Source organism: Canis lupus, chromosome 32, assembly GCF_048164855.1.
Source record: "Canis lupus baileyi chromosome 32, mCanLup2.hap1, whole genome shotgun sequence".
NCBI lineage: Eukaryota > Metazoa > Chordata > Mammalia > Carnivora > Canidae > Canis > Canis lupus.
The window spans coordinates 38995514-39020117 of NC_132869.1; the positions used below are offsets into that span (position 1 = coordinate 38995514).

Here is a 24604-nt window from a genome sequence, read left to right on the forward strand (position 1 = left end):
CTAATCTCTACCTCTGTCTTCTAATCTCACATTCCTGTCCTATTTTAATAACTGTCATAGTCTGTGATTTCCCATCACTGTCATTAAATTACACTACAGAACAGTAGGCTTTCAATAATTTTCCCATTCAAATACATCTGAATAATATATTATAATAAAAAAGACAATGACAGCAATAAATCTCATCTAGAAGCTTCAGGATACAGATGATACTCTTCATGGGACTAGGTGAGATCACCTGGATAAGGATTATAGAGAAGAAAAGACAAAAGACTGTGTACTAGAGCACTACATTTTTTAGAGGTTAAGTGGAAAAGAGCAAACAAAAGGAATTACAAATGAGTGGTCAACAACAAAAAAGTGAACCAGAAGAGAATGATGTTCTGAAAGATAAGAAACTGCCTGAAGAATAAATCATCAATTGGATCAAATACTGCTCATTTGTAAATCTATCTACTACCTATTCACCTCATATTAATAATATAAAACTTAAGAATGGTGAACAGATAAAGATCTCTGGAGAAAAATGTATGCCTACAGACATTCAATTTTAAGTTTTCAAGTTGATGGAATGTTCACAACCGAATTTCAAGGGCTCGAAAAATATTTCAATCAACACTTTGTTATTTTCATTCTGTTAAAAGAACAAAAATTCAAACTTCTAAAACTGTTCCGAGTACTCTGATCTTAAGAAAATCCATTCAGGGGGCAGCCCCAGTGGCTCAGTGGTTTAGCGCCACCTTCAGCCCAGGGTGTGATCCTGGAGACGCAGGATCAAGTCCCACGTCAGGCTCCCTGCATGGAGCTTGCTTCTCCCTCTGCCTGTGTCTCTGCCTCTCTCTCTGCCTCTCATGAATAAATAAATAAAATCTTTTACAAAAAAAAAAAAAAGGAAAAGAAAATCCATTCATACCTCTGCGAGCTTATATGGCAAAATAAGCTTTTCTCCCACTGTCACAGTCTTCCTTGTAACTAATGCCTCAAATAGCATCTCTTCTTTAACCTAGAGAAGACAAAACTAAATTTAGTGTATAAGATTTATGACAATGAGTGGAATTATTTATTGAAAATCCAAATAGAGAAAACAATGTTTAATGAGATTAGCAAATATACAATAGAAAAAGCAAAGACAATACATTTAGCAATTTAAATACTGGCCAAGGTGAAAGTTAAATGTTCCACTCACACCACTTCCCATACCCCAACCCAAAACAGAGAGGGTAAGACAGATGAGTCTTTTTAGTTAAAGTTTTCTTTCTGATCACAATGGAGACACATATTTCTTTGTGCCAAATATGGAAAATACAGAATAGTGCAAAAAAATTTTAAGATGATCAACCATAATCCCACAACTTGCATTCAAGGACTAAAAAGTGACAATACTTCTTGAATCCCAGGAACATTACAATGAGTACTTATTTATGTTTCCAGAGGTTTTATATTTATTTGTGTTAATCTTTAAAATAAAGTTGATGCTTCCTTTTTTTTCATTCTCTCTAGAGGTAAATACTATCATGAATTTGACACGTTATTACTTCAGTTCAGGTGTGTGTGTGTGTGTGTATATATATATATATATATATATAGTATATTTACTAGATGTATTTGCAAATACATTATACTGCCAAGTATATTTAACTCTTATCTTTATGAAATCATACTGCCCATATGTTTTTGAGATCCAACTACATTGATAATTTAGATCAAGCTTATTCATTTTAACTGCTATACAGCTTCCCAGTATATAAATTACTAGTGTTTAATCCATTCTTCTACATGTAGGCATTTACAGTAATTACCATTTTGCACTATTAGGAAGTAAACTGAAGTGAATATTCTTGCATATGAGTTCAAGAGTTTCTCCGAAGTATAAATCTAAAAGTGGAATTACTATATAATAGCATACACATTTTCATCTTTAATAGCATACACATCACATCTTTCATCTTTCATATTGCTAAACTACTGTATTTAGTTCTCACCAATCTGCTCTCTCATCAGCCCTGAGCATTCCTATTTCTTCAAACCTTCACTATACTTGATATTATCAGACTACTGACTTTTGCCACACTGAGGGGCATGAAATGGTAAAACAAGGGTATTTTATAAAAATATTTACACAAAAAAAGATATAGCACTCATAAAATTTTAAGTACATGATATAATGTATATCAAGCAAAAAAGATTCAATTATAAGGAGAAAATGAGTTACAAAACAATAGAGTGAAGCATGATCCTGCCACCACCAATTCATGACAAATCAATCTTTTTTATTTTTGAAGATTTATTTATTCACAAGAGACACACAAAGAGAGAGGCAGAGACACAGGCAGAGGGAGAAGCAGGCTCCTCGCAAAGAGCCCAATGTGGGACCCAATGCCAGATCTCGGGAAAACACCCTGAGCCAAAGGCAGACAATCAAAATCTGAGCCACCCAGGCATCATGAGATCAATCATTTTTTAAAATGTGATATCATAAAGGAAATATACCTTCTTTTGGAGCATTCACTGCCAGTCTTCAAATTCAAAACAAACTGGAAAAAGAATCTGAGGAGCATTACCTTTACAAACTGCAGTAAAACTAAAAATAGCCAAAGTTTAAATATAAGACCTCAAGCTTTCATATATACTTAAAATGTTTTGAAAAACAAAAATATTACCAGATTACACAAGCAGGACGAAACTAATAAAAATAAGAAAAAACTGGGACACCTGGGTGGCTCAATGGTTGAGCGTCACCTTCAGCTCAGGTCATGATCCTGGGGACTGAGTCCCACATCAGGCTCCCAGCAAGATGTCTGCTTCTCCCTCTGTCTATGCCTCTGCTTTTCTCTCTGTGTCTCTCATGAATAAGTAAATAAAATCTTAAAAAAAAAAAAACTAAGAAAAAACTTATGTGATTAAAAAAAACACTTTTATTGTGAGGTTAAGCAATTATTACTAAAAGTGAATATTTAAAAATAAATGATCTATGCAGTACAAACTCAAGAAATTTTTTTAAGCAACAATGTGGAGCAAAAGTTACTTCCATACACTTATATAAACTGGTACAATCACTATAGACAGTAATCTGTCAATATCAGTCAACTATTTATGTGTATGTATACCACAACCTAAAAACTATACTCCTTGGACTATATTCTAAAATAATTCTCACACATGCCAGCAAGGAGACATGTGCAAAAATGCCTATCACAGTACTACCAATAAGTGAAAAATTACAAATGACTTCAATTGGGCAGTCCGGGTGGCTCAGCAGTTTAGTGCCGCCTTCAGCCCAGGGCCTGATCCTGGAGACCCAGGATCAAGTCCTGCGTTGGGCTCCCTGCATGGAGCCTGCTTCTTCCTCTGCCCCTCTCTCTCTCTCCTCTCTGTGTATTCTCATGAATAAATAAATAAAATCCTTAAAAATAAAGGACCTCAATCGCCATTAAAAAAAAATAGTTTTACTCATATAATGAAATTTTACAAAGCAACCATGAATCATCATCTAGAATATTTAAATCAGTACTAAAAATGTCAAAAACATAATTGGAATGAAAAAGTTTTAGAATGACATAGTAAAACATTTACATAAAATATGAAAATATATTTAAAAACTATATATTCTTTATGCAAACATCTATTATGAAAATAAAACAAGAATGAGAATGATAAGCACCAAACTTATATGAGTGTTTACTTCTGGCATGGCAGAGTATAAAGTGAGCTACAATTTTGTGTAATATTTTATTACATGGGTGGGGCTGTGAGTACACAGGTGTTTATTATATTGCTTTCTATATATATTGTGTACTGAGAACAATAATAATTTATCAGAGGAAGGAGTGTGCCTGGGTGGCTCAGTTGGTTAAGTGTCTGCTTTCAACTCAAGTCAGGATCTCAGGGTCCTGGGATTGAGCCCCCACATCAGGAGCCTGCTTCTCCCCCTCTGCCTGCCATTCCCCCCTGCTTGTGTGCACGGGCTCTCTCTCTGTCAAATGAAAATGAAGAAGAAAATATGTTTAAAAAGAAATTAATACATATTAAGCAAAATGGTAGAACTGATATATCTAAAGGCCAATTATCTGAAAATAAGACAACTCTCACTAAATTTAAAAAATTAAGAAATACAAACATAAAGCTAACACCACAGAAAAAAAGTTTTTAAACATACAGAATACTTAGAAAGAATGAAAAACAATAAATTTTAAACATTTAATCAACACATGATTTCCTAGATAAACACAAATTATCAAAATGAACTCAAGCCAGATTTGAAAATCCTAAAAAAAACTGGTTAATTCAAAACAAATGGGAAGGACATCTAATACAGTTAGTTGATCATAGGGTTGTTATCTCTCAAATCTTTAAGGAATATATTATTCTTTGCTAATGATTCTTACCTTAAATGCAGAAAAAATTTAAAAGGATAAATAACTACCCAATTCATTTTAGATAGTTGGCTTAATGCTGGCACTAAAACCTAAAAATGATTGTACACAGATCTACCCTCATATGCACAACTGCACAAAACACACTAATCTTGCTTATCTTTGATAAGCTTCCTGAAGAAAATATTACTGAATTCATATTTTAATCAACTTCCTCTGTAATTTCCCAAATGTCCTTAGTTGTACAAACATGACTTTTAAAATTAATAAACTTTATTAATACAAAATAACTAAGAATGAGCTCAATATTTGGTCTACAAGGGATCCCTGGGTGGCGCAGCGGTTTGGCGCCTGCCTTTGGCCCGGGGCGCGATCCTGGAGACCCGGGATCGAATTCCACGTCGGGCTCCCGGTGCATGGAGCCTGCTTCTCCCTCTGCCTGTGTCTCTGCCTCTCTCTCTCTCTCTCCCTGTGTGACTATCATAAATAAATAAAAATTAAAAAAAATATATTTGGTCTACAATGTTTCTCATCTTCACTTAATTGAGAAACAGATATGTGTTAAAAATCTATTCTTTATATTGTTTCAACAGATGTTAAAATATATTCAAAATATATAAATCTGTTAAAAACTGAAGTTTTTGATAATGGGGATGGTTCTGATATGCTCCAAAATATGCAACAAAAATATGCTCCACAATTACCCACAATTAATCTACAGGAGCTTGTTTACCTTTCAATAATTTCACAAGTATATATCCCAAACAGAATTCAGTAAAGAGAATATTCAAAATATTAAAAAAAAAATTCACTGCTGCCTGAGGTAACTACAATATTACAAAAATAATTGAAAAAAATAATTTCAGAAACATTTGTTCTTAAAAGCTAAATCTATATTTATCAATGAACTGAATCACTTTGAGAAGGAGAGGAATTAAATTAAATCTTAACTAGAGTTTACATTTTAATTAAACCAGTTATTACTCCTAATCTTTGAATTCTAGCTCAACAAAAGCCTTAAGGTTGCAATTATTATTATTACCAATTTTAACCAATTACAGGAAATCATTCTATTTTCTTATTTTATTTTTTAATTTAAATTCAATTAATTAACATATATTATTAATTTCAGCAGTGATTCATCAGTCTTATATACTACCCAGTGCTCATTATATCACATGCCCTCCTTAATGTCCATCATTCAGTTATCCCACCGCCCTGCCTCATCCCCTCCAGCAACCCTCCGTTGATTAAGAAATTATCTTTAAAAATAATTTCTAAGAACTGAATACAAGCAGGATACTTATTATGTATAGATCCTGTCAGTACTTGTCTAGCTTCTCAACTTTGAAGATAACTTCTTCCTACTTATTACCAAATCTCCATTCCTAGAACCAGTCCCAACTAAACACAACAAGAAGGATGTTAAGGGGCACCTGTTGGCTCAATCGGTTTAGCATGCTACTCTTGATTTCAGCTCAGGTCATGATCTCAAGGTTGTGGGACTGAGCCATTTGATGGGCTCTTCACTCAGCAGGGAGTCTGCTTGGGATTCTCTCTCTCTCTCCCTCTGCCCACCTCCCACTCACATGTTCTTTGTCTCAAATAAATAAATAAAATGTCTAAAAATATAAAGAAGTTAAGAAGCTTGGGTTCAAAAGTAAGATTTGCTATCAAATCATTTTTGCAATTAGTCTAACTTTGACACTGGTAAGCCTGATTCTCAGAAGTGGATTTCTCCTTTTTCACCAATACCTTGGCTCCTTTTAGAATTACCTGAATTGCTCTTATCAGTCTCTAACCAAAGAAGGAATACTGCACGAGGACCAGAAGCCTTTGTACTTGCTGAATGCTTGAACATGTAAATAAAACCACTAGCTACAATGTACTATTATTATGACAATACCAAGTGTTTCTGTTGACCAAATGTTGACTAAAATATCACCTAAAATGCCTGATGGAAATATAGTCTGTTCTCTGATCCCCATGACCTTCAAAATTACCACCTTCAGATACCACACTCCACATCCTGGTAGAACTTCTTTCCAAAGAGTGAGCCTAGTTTCAATTCAGTGTGTTTCTTTCTCCAGCCCCTGTCTGCCAGACTAACTAAAACATTTTGTTAAAGTTAATAAACGACATTCAGGCATGTGCAAAATAATAAGCACTCTAAGATCAGATAAATAAGAAAGAGGCATCCATTGCTCTCAAAGAGCACTGCCACCTTATAACAGGCACAAACTAGTAAACAATTAACTTTCTGCTACAAAACCAAAATTAAATCATGCTAAGAAGATGCAAATATTCTATCCTAATGTAGTCAGTTTGACCATTTAAAATAAGGTTAAAACCCTAAAAAGAGACACAAGAACCAAGATTTGAAAGATAGTGATATTTTAACAGAAAAAAAGAAGGCTATTCATAACAGCAAAAAAATGGGAAGAACCAAGATGTCCTTCAATAGGTGAACGAAGAAACAAACTATGGTGCATCTACACATGGCATTTTACCCAGCAATACAGGGAAATGAGCTATCAATCCACAAAGACACATGAATGAATCTTAAATACATACTGCTAAGTGAAACGTGTCTGTCTGAAAAGGCTGCATACTATATAATTTCAATTATGCTACATTCTGAAGAAGGCAAATTTATAGAGGTAGTAAAAAATCAGTGGTTGCCAGGGGTTTGAGGAGAGGTACTGAACAGGTGAAGCAGAGGAGATTTTTAGGAATGAAACTATTCTACATGATACTGTAATAGAGAAACGAGACATTATGCACTTGCCATAACCCATATAGCACAAAGAACAAATCTTTTCAGACACTGGAGGATCCTAGGAAAGAATGCAGACCATGACAAGAGAATCTAACTATATGACAAATATATGAAACAACCTCAATTAAAGGAGGAAAAGGTGCTAACCTAAGTAACTGGAAATTAATGGAGTATGAAAAACTAAAACAGGCAAAAGGAATACTACACTTTATACTCTAGCTGATAAAGTCATTTCCAATAGCAGTGCACACATACATAAATACATAAACACTCCGATACATGCACAGCTGATCCTTGAACACCACCAATTTTAACTATACAAGTCCATTTACATTTGAGGTTTTTTTCAATAAATACAGTACTATAAATGTATTTTCTCTTCCTTCTGAATTTCTTAACATTTTCTTTTCCCTAGCTTACTTTATTGTAAGAATACAGTATATAATGCATCTAACATATAAAACGTGTGTTAATCAACTGTTTATGTTATCAGTAAGGCTTCTGGTCAACAGTAGGCCAGTAAGTTTTGGGGGAGTCAAAAGTTATAAACAGATTTCTGACTGCCGGGTGGGGGGGGTTGTCTCCCCTAACCCCTACATAGTTTAAGGGTCAACTGAATAGTAAAATTGAATAATTCAGTAAATGAACAGCAGAAGGTAGGATATAGCTTCCTCACTGTGAAAATGGGAGTTTATAGATCAGAAGGCTAGAATGACCCACGTGATAACGTATTAGTTAGGAACATCAGTACGACCTCATGTTTATCTTTATATAGCTATAGCCGGATATATAAAAACATCTGTAGTATGAATACACACAGGTTCGTAAACAAACACGTATTTCCTTGTTCAGTCAGAGGAGAAGGCCTATAAAAAATGATGCTCCTTTCAAGATGAATGAGAAGTCATCACTCCAGGAAGAATGAGTTAATAAAGACCTTAGTTATAGGAAGAAGTATGGTAGGAGATGAAGATATCTGGCTCCTATTTAGACATGAAGAAGAAAATTTAATTTACTTTTCTCTCCACTCATCCAGATATGCCATCTTCAGATACTCTAACCACAATCTTAGTATGAAAAGAAATCTCAAATACAGAAAAACTATCAACGGCTCAGAATATGATAAAGTCTAAAGTAAAATATTGATCCTATCCAGCAAATTGAAGGATTATGGATATCTAGGCCAAAGAGGCAGACAAGAAAACTCAAGCCTTCCAAAGATTCTGGCAAGATCAATAGCAAAAATTCCATCATTTGGAGAAATATTATTAATAAAAAAGCATTAACCCATTTAAACTTAACCAAATAATTACACAAAATTAAAAGTGAGAAGTTACCCAGTATTTGAGAAATGACAACTGAAATACAATTACTTACTTCTAATAATTCTGAGACAATAGGCAGAACTTCAGGATTACAGATATCTATGGAGTCATCCCGATAGGTCTTCTTTTTATAACAGATATTACCCAAATGGAGTATGGCTGAGAGAAGAGAGAAAATCCTGTGAAAACAAAACCATAAATTATAGCTTGCTTATGTGCAGTCTCTAAACTCATTTCACTGCAAAATTCTAATCAAGCAAATTAACCAGGACAAGTATGATGTATTTAGTCTTCATAAAAATAAAAAATATGGAAATAATAACTGTAATAAATAAGATCTATTTATACTATGTCAAGTATGATGCAAAGTGCTTTACATAACCTTACTTTCAGCACTGTACCACTGGACATAGTTGTTTGAAGAGGATTTGCTATTGCCTGATTCTGTATAGTGTTTCAAAGTCCATATCTTTCTAAATGCTTTTCATCTTGCCTAAAATGCCCTTCCCTACATTGTCTATTTCAGAACAACTGAATCAGAATCTTTAAAGGCAAGGTCTTAGAATCTGTATTTTTTAACCAAATAGCCTAAGTGATTTTTTTATTCTTAGTTCCATTTAAGAAACAGTTTCGTACGTCATACTGCGCTGCCCTTGATAAATGCTTTTAAAACAAACAGTATGAAGCCATTGGGGTATATTACCTAATATCAGGCTTCTCCTGTAAAACATCTACAACTGAACCCTCCCTTCTATTCATTCTTCCCTTCTGTCTCAGAGGAACACATACATGACCCTCTTCCAGTCAACAACAACTAAATCCCTACTTGTGCTCTCTATCTCATGAACTCCAGTTTACTCCAGAACTTTATTATAACTATTTCCTATCTCTTACCTGAATCTACAAGAAGTTTCTATCAAAATAATCTCATCTTCAGTTTTCTGTTACTTTAAAAAACCCATCCTAGATCCCACATCTCCTTACCTTCACAAACAATCTTATTAAACTGTTAACCCATACTCCTTTTCTTCACTTTGTCATTTTAGTATCATATCCTGACATCTGACCCCATTAAAATATCTCAGAGAAGTTACCAAGGATCTCCATGTAACTAAAAAAATATATATTATATCCTAACTTACCTGACCTCTCAAAGGCATTTAACACAGCTGAACATTCCATCTAAAAGCTCTTCCTGAAAATTCATATATATATACACATCTTTGTGTCTTATCCAATTATTCTCTTATAAATCTGTTCAGGGATCCCTGGGTGGCGCAGTGGTTTGGCGCCTGCCTTTGGCCCAGGGCGCGATCCTGGAGACCCGGGATCGAATCCCACGTCAGGCTCCCGGTGCATGGAGCCTGCTTCTCCCTCTGCCTGTGTCTCTGCCTCTCTCTCTCTCTCTGTGACTATCATAAATAAATAAAAGTAAAAATTTAAAAAAAAATAAAAAATAAATCTGTTCTACCTGCAAAATTTTAACTATGTGTTTTCTGAAAATTAGGATGTATTCTAAATAAAGACACTGCTTTAGGAACCAAATAGCCACACTTTCAAAGGTCCTGAATCCACATCTAATTGACAGATCTAATTTTTCAAATAATTTAAAACTGTAAATGTTTCAATCATTAACATGACTCAAGCAAAATACAATTCAATTATAAAGGAATAATTTATAAACATACTGTGGTAAATTAGAGAGGAAACTCAGTATCAAATGACCCATTATAAAGACTAATGGAAGCCAAAAGACATAAAAACACAAATTCATGGGCCACTTACTAAAAAATCATTTTTAGTAGGAGTTAATATGGTTGCTAATTACATCGTTTTAGAATCTGGGGTTCAACAATCAGCATGTTAACATTTTCTCACACCCAAATATGTGATGCAGAGTCTCCAATAATAATAAATGTTATATAAACAATCTAATATACTATAATAATTCAGTATTTAAAAATTTACAAAAATGAATTTTTAAAAATCCCTGTTCTCAAAAAGCTTAAAATCTTGCATTGGAGATAAAACAACAAAAACCCTATAATATAAGGCAAGGTATCTTAAAATACTAAGGGTAGAAACAATGCATAGTTAAGAAAAATTTCATTAAAAAGGGAGAACAGGAGGCACATGGCTGGCTCAGTAGAGTGTGTAACTCTTGATTTCAGGGTCATGAGTTCAAGCCCACAGAAAGTGCAGAAATTACTTAAATAAATAAATATATAAACTTAAAAAAAATTAAAATGAAGGACATGAACAGTACTCTAAAGCAAACAGGTTTCGATTTACATACCAAATTTTAGGATGCCTGCAAAGTTATGTTAAAAGGAATGCTGGGTTAGATCTGAGTGCAGTTGAAAGTAATGTTGTAATTTATTAGCACAGTCATTCATGAGCAAAAGAGAAGGGAATCATGGTACATATGATATGCTATCAAAAAAAAAAAAAAAACCTGAAAGTATTTCAATGATTAAAAAAGAGATAAGATGGGTCCTTCAAGAAATGAGGACAATACTGGACATTCAGAACACAACATAGTGTTTTAGAGGACACTATCAGTCTAGTTAAAATGCAAAACTTGTGTTAGGGAATATCTGAAGATAATATCTAAAAGATAGAGAAAGGTCAAATTATAGGCCAGGCTACTAAGAACATATATTTACCAGTGGTTTCCAATACGGGATACAGTGATATCAGAAAGTATAAAAGACACACAATCCCTTGGTGCATGAGAAGTATATATATATTATTTTCAACTTATGTTATCTAAAAAAAAAATTAAATTAAGTTTCACCATCACTTAATATACAGATTGACACTTAGATCCATATATGTCAATCAGTCAAGCGTCACATGAAGTAAAGGGGATATGCTGAGGAAAGACTATAAGTAATAAGGCATGGAGGAACTAACTGTAGGGTTACTCTCATTTACTAAATAATTTCAGTGAATTGCAGTTTATGTGATCAATTAAATGGGCTTGCATATTTACATATTATGTTATTTAATTTTAATTTATCTTTCAAAAAAAGATTTTGGCAAATAATCTACTAGCTCAAGATTCATAGTAATCAAAAGCAAACAAGCAAACAGCAGAGCTGTCGTTCTTCTACTTTTAGTGTGACTTTAAAAACTGACAATATAATCAGATCTGACATAATTAATTCCCTTTCCCAAAAAATAGTTCTATTGGGGCACCAGGGTGGCTCAGTCTGTTCAGCATCTGCCTTCAGTTCAGGTCATGATCCCAAGGTCCTGCGATCAAGCCCCTCATCGGGCTCCTGCTCAGCAGTAGCCTGCTTCTCCCTCTCTCCCTGCCATTCCCCCTGCTTGTGCTCTATCAGATTAAAAAAAAAAAATCTTAAAAAAAAAAAAAGTTCTGTTACTATTTTTTTTCTGGTGAGAGTCAAGGTTATTTGTTTCTTTAATTTTAAATAGATTTATTTTAAATATAATTTGCTTCATCTCTATCTCAACATGTTTACATTTCTATTTTGTTTATAATAAAATATGTACAATACTATAGACATAAATTTACAGAGGAAATAAGGGAAAATTATGTTTTACTGATAGGTATGCATGCCTTAATAAGATTCGAGATCAATGACACAGAAAAGAAGCAGCAATAAAAATAGTATTATAAGGCAAGTTTTTAAATAAGGTCTATGGACCAACTTCAGGAACACCAGGAACTCCCTCACTTGTATGCAAATATTTATGGATGTACATTTTTATAGGAAGAAGAGCTCCAACTTTCAAGAGAACCTCAAAGAATTTATAATAAAAAAAAAAAAAAAAAGCAAAGCAAGTCTGCTAGAAAAGTAAATGTTCAGAGCAATGTTTAACAAGGTAGGAGGACGCACTAGATCAGGAATATCTGTTAGAAAATTCTTTCAAAGGACCAAGGAAGGTGAACTTTTGAAAAACACATGATGATTTGTTCTCTACCAAGGGTATAAGAATACAATAAACAAACTCACTGTCTTCGTGTCTTGGGAAGAAATCCTACCATTTCCATGGCCAGCTGTAAGCGTTCAAAGTCATGCCTCAAATCTTCCCCCTCCACTGAGAAGCAATCCTGCTTATTTAAGAAAAAGGGGGAAGAAATCAAGATTATCTATTGAAAAGTAAGATAAGCCTCTTCAGAAATACAGTAATTCTAGTTAAGTATTCCTGTGTATAAAAACTAGAACTGGTGAAATATTTAGAGAATTCTTATTACAAGTATGCAAATTAAACACATAACTACCAAAATACCAGTAAGCTACCTTTTTTTCTCCCTTTTACAATTACCAAAGCAAGTTATCTCAAAATAACTTAAGATAACAGAGCTAGCAATATTATAAAATGTTCTGATGCCAAGTTTGATTTTGAGTGGTACTGAAGAGTTCTGAAGATCCAAAGCATTTCAGAGAGCTCAATTCCACAAACAAATGTTATTTATTCGACAGATATTTAATAAATGTCTATCCTTATACAAGGTGCTGAACTAGATCCTGAGACACAAAAATAAATTTTAAAAAGATGGTAATTTAGTTGATAAATGGAGCCTAGATTTATATAAAGATGTTTATATTAATATTAGATATAGTAAAAATAGTTCCTAATAAAACTATATAAATATGATTCTCAATCAGCAAAAGAATGTATATATGAAAACCAAAAATCTGCAAAATACACACATTAGTAAAGATAGCTGTGAACTACCAAATACAAAAATATTTTGAGTAATCCTTGCATTTCAGCTCCCAAAAAAGTCAAATACATATGTAATCTTTATCTTTATAAAATAACTTTTTAAAGCCCTTTCCTATATATTCTCAGTCCCTTACATTTACATTTTCAAAACCCTCCTCACATGTATTTACTTTTTAAATATCTATCTAACTGTGGAATGTTGTTGTATAAAGTACTCAATAAATGCATTAACTGTTATCTATTTTATTCACTGCTGATCTCCAGCAACAAGTCAGTGCCAAGAAGAAAGCATGTAATCACTAAAGTAAATATATAATCATTGGATTATTGAATAAGTACTGAATTAAATGAAACATTCCTTTTTGAGAAAGTACTCATTTATATTTTTAAAACTATCAAGTATCTAGCATTTATAATCTGCTTTTGATCCTTTAAGAATGAGTTAATGAATAATATAAAGTTTTAAAGTAAATATAAACACAAGGAGATAATTATGTGTACATATATATAATTATATAAACATTCAATATGGAAGAAAACAGGCTCAGAAGTTAAATAATTCACCTAAATGACAGGGGTGGCCAAAGGAAAATCTGTCCAGTTCTAAATCCTCTGCACTCTCCCAAGCAACCTTAGTTGCTTGAGCTTATTTACTTAACGGGATAACCCTGAATAGGAATTAAATCAATATATAATGGGAAACAAGAGGTCTGTTGTTAAAGGCAATTTTCTCACCACTGTTCTCCTTGGGATCATTTATACAATTCTGTATTATGTATGATAATATAGGCAAATTACAGAACAGTCCCTAACAATCCTCTCTTCTTAAAATGCTAAGTCGCATAAGTTCTCTTAATTCAGAGGAAAAGTTTAGTTTGCTCCAAGTACACTCTGAGGAGCTAAGAGGAAAATACAAACCAACATATCCTCAGATTGACTGCTTGCTTTCATTAATTAACTCGTGAGAAAAAGCAACAGAAATTATTCAAAGTTCAAACAATAATAGATTGAAAATACAATAAGTGAGAGGCTAGTGATGAAAGATATACAGGGAGGAGTATGGGTACAAAATTCTACAAGGAAAGGATGGATAATGATGATTTTGATAAAGGCAGCGGCTCTGAGAACATGTACTGTATACTTAATAAATAGTAAACACTTTACCAAGCTGTTTAGATGTACTAATTAAATTCTCACAAAAGTTAAAGATCATTTTTATCCCCTTAAATAGATCACAGAAACAAAAGAATTATGTGACCTGCTCAGGTTCTCAAAATTAGTAAGTGGATAGGCCAGTATTCAAGTCAAGTCTGTATGCTTCAGAGCTCAATTCTAAAGCATGACATAGACTGTCTAAGTAACGGCAGATCAGTTCATAATGTCACAATAAGCTCTGTACAGGCAATCAAGGAGTTTAGCCAGTCTCCTACCTACTTCCCAATGAGCCTTAGTCACTTGATGATAATAGTCACTTGATAATAGGTGATAGATGGAAGCTTTTCAAGAGGGGCAAAACAGCATAAATTTTTTCTACTAAAATTTATCAGAATCTATAAATTTAAATGTCTAAAATTTTCCAAAATGTAAAATCTGAAACCATAAATAACTTGATATAGTATGAAAAGATAATGCAATTAAACTTTGTATGAAGAAAAAATTAATGTCCATAATTCTTGATCCTTCTCAATTCTGAAATAGACTAGTTTTGTAATTAGTAAAGTTTGTAATCACATGCAGTGAAAATTAAAGTCACAGTTATTTAAAGCAAGGATTAAGACATGTTATATTTCCAGACGGAATAGTTAATAAATTAGTTCATTAGTAGATATAGATGAGTGCAGGTTTTCAAGCCTTTACATCAGACCTCACAACAAAGGGAAGGAAAAAGATTTTTTGTGTCCTTTTTTGATTACAAACTAGTCCTTATAAAACATAAAAATAAAGCTAAATTTATCCATTCATTTTATATTACATCATACATGCCCTTAAATCACTTAATTAAAAACATAAAATCATCTTATTTCTAGGAATTTCAATTCTTAATTTTTGGAAAGTTACATAAAGACTATAGCCTCTTTTGCTACTAAAAAATTTTCCAAAAAAAAAAAAAAACCATACATGTATTCATCATGTGAAAAGACTGTTAAATGACACATAAAACAGGGAGGCTACAACTTTTTAAAATAAACAATACATACTACTCATAACATGTGAGTAATGAAACTACTAAAAATATGACTGAAAAAATACACCTCAAGAAAAAAACCTGTAGTTATAAGAATCCACATCAATGCTGAAATCAGGAATGCAATCAATTTATTGTCAAAATAAATACAGACTAAACATGAGAAACATGAGAATAAGTTTTTTAAAAAATGAATTGACTGGTTTTTAATCCACAGACCATAAATATACATATAAATCAATTCAAAAAAATTAAACATTAATTTCTCTTCTTTTCTAGATTCTTTATATTTCAGTTGATTTTCTGTCTAGGTCATGAGATAGGTGCAAATGAGCAAGGTGAGTGAGGGTCCTTTAACAGGAACACAGAATATTTAGGTACTTGTACTGACCGGCTCAGAGTCATAGCAATAATCATCCCAGCTCTGTCTGAGGGGTTTCTTTGTTATCTGAAAGTAAGGCAGATTAGTTAGGTAGAAGTAATGGTTATCATTCTTCTCTAATCATTTCTTAGATGTAATATTCAGTTAGTACTGCTTCTACCCAAAGAGAGTTATTTTGTGTAACAGCATAAAACAAGAAACAACTAGCTAAACATTCAGATTCTGGGAGATCATATATTATTGCAACCAATCCATACTTGCTGTTTTCCGGTGACTCTGAGATTTGGCTCAGTCTCATATTCTATGAATGCTGACTACTTTATGACAAGAATATGCATGGTATGGCCACTGATAACAAAAAGAAATCTGGAAGAAGAGTAATAAGTTCTGGGCTATCAGCTCATTTAAAAACAATTGTTAGTTTTTAAAAAAGTAAATAATCACTCAAATATCTATAAAGAGTTTAACAGAGAAAAGAAAAGGCTCAGAAGCTAACTCGATGATTTTTTTTAAATCTACATAATTTTATTACAGTAGAAATGTCTAGTATTTTATCAGGAAATGATAATTTAAATAACTTTGAAATCAATATATTAATACAAAGTTATATTAGTTTATATAAATACATAGTTTCAAAATTAAGAGATATCAGTTACATAGCAATATGTTGGGAAAAGCCTAATATGTTACTTTCTTTTTTTTTTTAAGATTTTATTTATTTATTCATGACAGACACAGAGAGAGAGAGAGAGAGAGAGAGACAGAGACAGAGACAGAGACAGAGACAGAGACACAGGCAGAGGGAGAAGCAGGCTCCATGCAGGGAGCCCAATGTGGGACTCGATCCTAGGTCTCCAGGATCACACCCTGGGCTGAAGGCAGCACTAAACCGCTGAGCCACAGGGCTGCCCTAACATGTTACTTTCATAATCTTAAATATACACTACAACCTTTCATCCATCATCAAAATGTTAGTTTCCTTACAAAATCTTCATTAACGCATTTATTTCCATAAAGGCATTTATTTCCATGGATATTATATCTTGCCTCAATCAAAAAACCAAGGAAAGATAATCTGTTATTTAAGTGATGTATTGTATACCAATTCCATTAATATTGATTCTAGAATTTTTATTAATATGAGAAATAATAAAATTGGAAAAACCACTGTAATGAAAAACTACCAAGAAATTACCCTTAATTATGGAAATTTAAGAGTGAATTCTGATTTTCATAGAAAAATACAAATTCTGTAAGTCATTCCTTTTGATGAATTTCATATCAAATAGGACAGTTGCTAAATTATAAAAATAATCATATTCTAAGTTAGTATCATAATATCATGCAAAGAGATATATGTATTAGACTTCAAAATATACAAAAAAGGTTTCAAGTAATCCCATGCAAAGGACAAACATTAAATATTAAATATTAGTAACACTCAACATGCTCTTGTCTTTAAAAGGTAAATCACTTGGAAAAGACTAATCCATTTTTCTAACATGTAGGTACATATATAAACAGTTTATTATTCTCTGAAAGAGTCTCACAAAAAGCAAAGGGCACACATATAACTAACCTCTTTCAACTCATATGAATAAATTTCGAATTTGAGAAGCCTATCACATGTATTTTTAGACTGCATGTGTGAAAATGCTAGTTAATATACATTACTAGATTTGGGAAACAAAGTATTAGGAAAAAAACTTTCCCCAAGAACTAAAATTTAATAATGTCCTATATTTCAAAATACATTTCATCAACTCTCACCTGATTGAGATAATGATATTCTTCCGGTTGTTTAAGATGGAATGCTAATCTTTCTTCTTCACTTGCTCCTGCCAGGAGGTAATAAAATACATGATAGTTCCTATTGGAAAAAAAGAGTATGGTTTTAAAATGAACATGATCTATGGTTATCATTTAACAGAAAAAAGAGCAAACAATTAGTAACATGTTTCAGCTTTGTTTCATTTTTTAATACAGAAGTGGTAAGGTCAATATTTTAGGTACTATAAAATGAATGTTTTGAATGCTAAACTCAAAAGAGAGGGGTAAAGGCAGGTATATGGCAAAGATTAAAACCTCTGAAAATTCTCTTTCCATAAAACCAATTAGAAAATTGGCAAATTTGCAGAATCAACTTTTTCAGAACTCTGAAAATTAAACAAAAGCTTATAACAATAAAAGATTTACATCAGAAAAACAGCTCAATCTCAGTAAGAAGTGCAACCTTATAACCTTTTAACTTGCCCTATTCCATTTCCTGTTCACCAGATCCGGGGTAGCCTTCAAAATCAACAGGTTACAATCATGTTGGACACCATAACTCTGACAGCCATCAAAAGAGGACAGAACAGAGTTGGAAATCGTTCAGAACCTCATTTTCTGAAAAATATCACTACTTGAACCATCTGGTGGTTCCCTGGAAGACCCCATGTTCAAAACTGTCTTTATTGACCTGACTCAGAACCCAGTGTAAAAACCTTTTCCCCAGGGGCAGGTGTAGAAAATTATAGGCAATTGTTTTAACATGTCAGCTACATGAAGCAATGGATAAATGTGGGGCAAACAATAGGCTAACAAAAAAATTTAAAGGGAAATGTGATCTCCACACAGGGTTTTAAAAGCTCCAATATATTCCTGGGAATCTAGAAAGCCATGAACATGTGTAAGGCTATGTATGTGCCCACATCTTCAGCCTTCTCAGCAAAAATCAAAGAGGATGCTAAACTCTGGTTGACCTTGAAGGGATGCACAAGCAGGAAGTTAAAATGAAGGCAAAATTATAAAATGGCTACCTGAGTGTTGAAGGCATGGCCCAATACACAGAAAGCCCTGAGGCAAAGACTAGGAAATTTACTGTTTCCAAGCACTTAAGAGAATCTCTATTTAATAATTAACTGACAACTAAGCTAAGCAAGCATATATCTGAATAGCCACACTTGAAACAGAACACAGACTTAACAAAATTAGTTAGAAAAAGTCACAATAGAAACAGAAACAAAAAGAACCAGAAATGCTGGAAAAAGGAGAATCTCATTTCTAGAGCTGCCGCATGATTATTTTAAATGTCCAATTATTATTTAAAATGTCAAATTTTCAGGCACCTGGGTGGCTTGGTAGTTGAGCGTCTACATTTAGCTCAGGTCATGGTCACAAGGTCCTGGGATCAAGTCCCTCATCAGGCTCCCCACAGGGAGCCTGCTTCTCCCTCTACCTACATCTCTGCCTCTCTTTCTCTGTGTCTCTCATGAATAAGTAAGTAAAATCTTTTAAAAAATAAATAAAATAAAATGTCCAATTTTCAACAAAAATTTATGAGGCATGTAAAGAAACAAACTACAGTACATTCAAAGGAAAAAACACAATGATAACCATCCTTGAGGAAGCCCAGGCATGACTTACTATATAAGATTTTTAACCAACTGTCTTAAATATGTTCAAAGAGCTAAAGGAAACCATGTATAAACAACTGAAGTATAAGAATGATGTCTCATCAATAAAGACTACCAATAAACATACAGAACTTATTTAAAAATAATCAAAAAGGAATTGAAGAGTTGAAAAATATAGTAACTAAAATGAAAAACTATCTGGAGGCACTCAGCAGATATGAATGGGCAGAAGAAGACATAAGTGAACCTGAAGACAAGTCACTTGAAAGTAGTCTGAAGAAAAATAAATGAAGAAAAGTGAACAGAACTTCAGATATCTGTGGGAAACCATTAAGCAGACACCAACCCAGGAACAACAGAAGTCTCAAAAGGAGAGGAAGGAGGAAAATTAATATTTGAAAAGATAACAACCAAAAGCTCCCCAAATTTGATGAAAAAACAGTTCACACATCCAAGAAACTCAACAAACTCCAATGTAAAGAGATTCACACTTAGATAACCTCTGAAAAACAAAGACAAGTTTTTAAAGCACCATGAGAAGATATGCCTCATCAAGGAATCTTAATAAAAGATTACCAGCTGATTTCTCATTAGGAGCCATGGCAGGATAACATACTCAAAGTACTGAAGAAAAAAAAACTATCAATCAAATATATAATATACCCAGCAAAGCTATCTTTCAAAAATAAGGGAGAATTTAGGATACTGCCAGATAAAAATTAAGAGACTTCAGAGCTAGCAGATGGGCCCTGTAATAAAGGCTAAAGGGACTTTTTCTAGCTGAAATGAATGGAAACTAGGCAATTTTCAATTCAATATGGAAAAATAAACAGCAGTAGTAAAGATAACAATGTAGCTAAATATAAAAGATAGTATAAACTTTTTTTTGCCTGTATCTTTTTTCCCTCCTATTAGAGTTCAAAGACACCAGCAAAAAACAATGACTAATTGGTATTGATGGGTCTACTACTATAAATATGTAATTTATATGATAATAATAGCACAAAGGAAGGGGAAAGGAACAGAGCTACCGAGTAGCAAAGTTATTTGTAGGCTATCAAAATTAGGTTGTTATTAATCCAAACTAGAACGCTAAAAATGTTAACTGCAATTACCAAGGCAATAAATAATAACTCATGAAATATGTAATAAAAGAAATGCCAATGGTATACCAGAAAACATTTACACAAAACAAGGCAGTTAATAGAATAGAGGGACTAAAACATCATTAAAAATATATAAAATAAAAAAATAATAATATATATATATAAAATAGCAATATAACATTCATAAATCTTAGCAATTATATTAAGTATAAATGAGTCTGAAGGTTAATAACTGGCAGAAGGGATTTTTAAAAAGCCAATTACATATTATCTACAATAGACACCGTATAGACTCAAAGATACAAAGAGGTTGAAAGTAAAAAGATGGAAAAAATACCACGCAAACAATAACCAAAAGAAAGCTAAAGTGTCTATACTAACATCAGATAAAAGAGACTTTAAGACAAAAATTGTTGCTAGATGCAAAGGACATTTTATAATGACTAAATGTCCAATTCATGAGAAAGATATAGTAATTCTTTTTTTAAAAAAGATTTTATTTTATTTATTCATGAGAGACATAGAGTGAGAGAGAGAGAGAGAGAGAGAGGAAGAGAGAGATAGAGAGGCAGAGACACAGGCAAAGGGAGAAGCAGGCTCCATGCAGGGAGCCCGACGCGGATCTCGATCCCGGGTCTCCAGGATCACTCCCTGGGCTGCCGGCGGTGCTAAACTGCTGCACCACCGGGGCTGCCCAGATATAGCAATTCTAAATGTAAATGCATATAAAAACAGAGCCCCTAAATACACAAAGCCAAAACTGAAAGAACTGAAAAAAGAAAAAAAAACAAAACAAAACAAACAAAAAATTCAATAGTGCTAAGATACTGCAACATCCTTTCGACAATGAACAAAATAAGACAAAAGATCAACAATGAAAAAGAGGACTTGAAAAATACTAAAAACCAACCAACCCTAGAAGACATCTATAGAATATTCCATCCAACAATAGGATACATATTTTCTCAAATACCCATGGAACATTCTCCAAGTTAAAAAATGTTAGACTATAAAAAAAAGTCTCAATATAAAGGGCCTAAAATCATACAAACTATATCCTGATGATCTTACAATGAAATCAGAAATCAGTAACAGAAATTTCCAAATTTCACAAATACATGGAAATTCAAAACATGCTTAGATAATAACAGGTTCCAAAAGAAATCATATAGGAAATTAGAAAATACACTGAGATACACGAAAACAAAAACAACGCGCCAAAATACAGGAATCACTGAAACAGTGTTCAATGGGGTCTTTATAGCTAGAAACCCATATAAAAACAGCAGAAAGAACTCATATCTAATCATACACCTTAAGAAACTAAAAAAAAAGGCAGCCCGGGTGGCTCAGTGGTTTAGCGCCACCTTCAGCCCAGAGCCTGATCCTGGGGACCCGGGATCGAGTCCCACATCAGGCTCCCTGCATGGAACCTGATTCTCCCTTGGCCTGTGTCTCTGCCTCTCTCTCTCTCTCTCTCTCTCTCTCTCTCTCTCTCTGTGTGTGTGTCTCATGAATAAATAAATAAAAATATTTTTTAAAAAAAGAAACAAAAAAAATGGGGGTCCCTGGGTGGCTCAGCAGTTTAGCACCTGCCTTCAGCCCAGGGCGTGATCTGATGTCCCAGGATCAAGTCCCAAGTCAGGCTTCTGCATGGAACCTGCTTCTCCCTCGACCTATGTCTCTGCCTCTCTCTCTCTCTCTCTCATGAATATATAAAATTTTTTAAAAATCTAAAAAAAAAAAAAAACCTAAAAAATTTTAATTTAAAAAAAAGAGCAATCTACACTCAAAGCAAATGGAAGTGATAAACATGAGAAAAGAAATAAAACAGGAACAGTAAACAAATAGAGAAAAATCAACCAAAACTTAGTCCTTTTCAAAGATCAACAAAATTAACACATTCTTATCTAAAGTGACCCAATCTCAGGGGGAGATTGTTATGGTCTGAATGTATGGCCTTCAAAGTCCTATGCTGAAATCCTAGCCCCAAATGGTATTAGGAGGTAGGGCTTTGGGGGTTGATTAGACCATGAGTAAAGCCCTCATGAATGAGATTAGTGATTTTTTTTTAAAGATTTCATTTATTTATTCATGAGAGATGCAGAGAGAAAGAGAGAGGCAGAGACACAGGCAGAGGGAGAAGCAGGCTCCATGAAGGGAGCCTGATGTGGTACTCGATCCCGGGTCTCCAGGATCAGGCCCTGGGCTGAAGGCGGTGCTAAACCACTGAGCCACCCAGGCTGCCCGAGATTAGTGATCTTATAAAAGATATCTTACAGAGTTCCCTATCCCATTCCACATGAGGACCAAGCAAAAAGGTAGGAGTTATGATCAACATTCTGTAAACAATATACAACCATGCTGGCACCTTGATCTTGGACTTCCCTGCCTCCAGAACTCTGAGAAATGAATTTCTGTTCATTACCAGGCTGAGGTATTTTGTTATAGCAGCCCAAACAAAGATAGGAGTAGACCTCAAATTCAGGAACAAAAGGGGGAACATTATTACCAACTTTCCAGAAATATAAAATAGTATAAGGGAATACTATAAACAATTTTTTTTTACTGACAAATTAGATGACCTAGATGAAATAGAAAAATTCCTAGGATGATAAAAACTACCAAACCTGGCTAAAGAAGAAACAGAAACTCTACAGAGACTTATAATAACTAAAGTGTTTGAATAATAATAAAACTTTCCACAAATAAAAACCCAGAACCAGATGGCTTCACTAGTGAATTCTACCAAACATTTAAGAATTAACCCAATCCTTCCCAACTTTTCCATCTCATTATGAGCCAATATTATTCTAACACCAAAACCAGAAAAAGACATCAGGAGGAAAAAAAAAAAAAAAAAAAAAAAAAACAGCAGTATCCCTTATGAATACAGACACAAAAAATAAATCCTCAACAAAATACTAGCAATCCACATGCATCAACTATTATACCAATAAAGATTATACATCCATTCACAAAGAGAATCCAGGAAGATAATAGAAAATCAGCTTCTAAGTTCTGGATCTTCACCTCTCTTGATTCTTTTTTTAATCCATGCTATATCCCTATCACTCCATTAAAATGTGTTAAAAAGGGATCCCTGGGTGGCGCAGCGGTTTGGCGCCTGCCTTTGGCCCAGGGCACGATCCTGGAGACCCGGGATTGAATCCCACGTCGGGCTCCCAGTGCATGGAGCCTGCTTCTCCCTCTGCCTGTGTCTCTGCCTCTCTCTCTCTCTCTCTCTCTCTCTCTGTGACTATCATAAATAAATAAAAAATTTAAAAAAAATAAAATAAATAAAATAAAATGTGTTAAAAAAAAGTTACTAATAACCTTCTAATAGCAGTATCTGTTAATTCTACAAATCTTTATGATGTTATTCTCCTTTCTAAAAAAGATTCTACAAATCTTTATGACGTTATTCTTTCTAAAAAACTCTCTTCCTTTCAAAAAACTTCTAATTTAGATTTCCTCATCTGCTAGTCACAAAATAATTAACAGAAAGTCTCAAATTCTAGTCCTAACCTGGCAAGTATTAATTAATGTTAGCTATTAATTACTGAATATAATTATAAGGACCACACTAAGCACTTCATAAATATTATTCCATTTACTCCTCTAAACAACCCTAAGATAGTTTTCCATCAGTGAAATGGGAATAAATATCAAAGGAGCAGCAAAGCTAAATGAGATGCCAAAGGCATATCTAATATCTGGATGTAGGTCTCTTTATTTTCAAACTCTGGCTCTTAACTTTATTTAGTCTCAATGCGGCATGAAGCAAATCATTTACCTCTGACATTTAGTGGTGTTTTTTCCCCTGACATTTGGTTTCTTCATCTGCAGGAAGTTACATATATCATCTCTAAAGTCCTGTATACCTCATACATTAAAATGAAATTAAGTGCTTTATTAAAAATCTTCTCAAATTAGAAACAGAATACTGAAACATAGGAAAAAGTTCAAAGGTACAAGGCTTGTGAAAAGTTAACACCTGAGCTACCACTGTTTTTGTGTTGGGACACTTTGCCTAGAATTTGGAAAGGGTAACATTTCCACATGCAGGCGTATCTCAGAGATAGTGTGGGTTCAATTCCAGATCACTACAATAAAGCAAATCTCAAAATAACATGGGGCAAATAATTTTTGGTTTCCCAGTGTATATAACAGTTTACATTTACACTACACTGTAGTCTCTTAAGTGTACAATAGCATTATGTCTAAAAAACAATGTGCATCCCTTAATTTAAAAGCACCATATTGCCAAAAAATACTAACTATCGTCTGAGCTTTCAGCTAGTTGTAATCATGGATCAGAGATCACCATAATAAGTACAATAATAATGTAAAAG

At 33.5% G+C, this 24604-nt stretch overlaps 1 protein-coding gene across 12 annotated transcripts in view; it reads right to left on the reverse strand.

Moving 5' to 3' along the window:
• The window catches only part of MYO9A (myosin IXA), a 263388-nt gene that overhangs the window by 173169 nt on the left and 65615 nt on the right, over window positions 1–24604 (reverse strand). For 11 of the 12 annotated variants that reach the window (XM_072809461.1, XM_072809468.1, XM_072809464.1 and 8 more), the window contains exons 5-9: window positions 17516–17615; window positions 15755–15811; window positions 12461–12558; window positions 8530–8656; window positions 914–1003 (exon numbers count right to left, since the gene is read on the reverse strand). In XM_072809461.1, coding sequence (XP_072665562.1) covers window positions 914–1003; window positions 8530–8656; window positions 12461–12558; window positions 15755–15811; window positions 17516–17615 — 472 coding nt within the window. The remainder of the gene's footprint in view (window positions 1–913; window positions 1004–8529; window positions 8657–12460; window positions 12559–15754; window positions 15812–17515; window positions 17616–24604) is intronic. The other variant, XM_072809467.1, reaches the window with a different exon arrangement.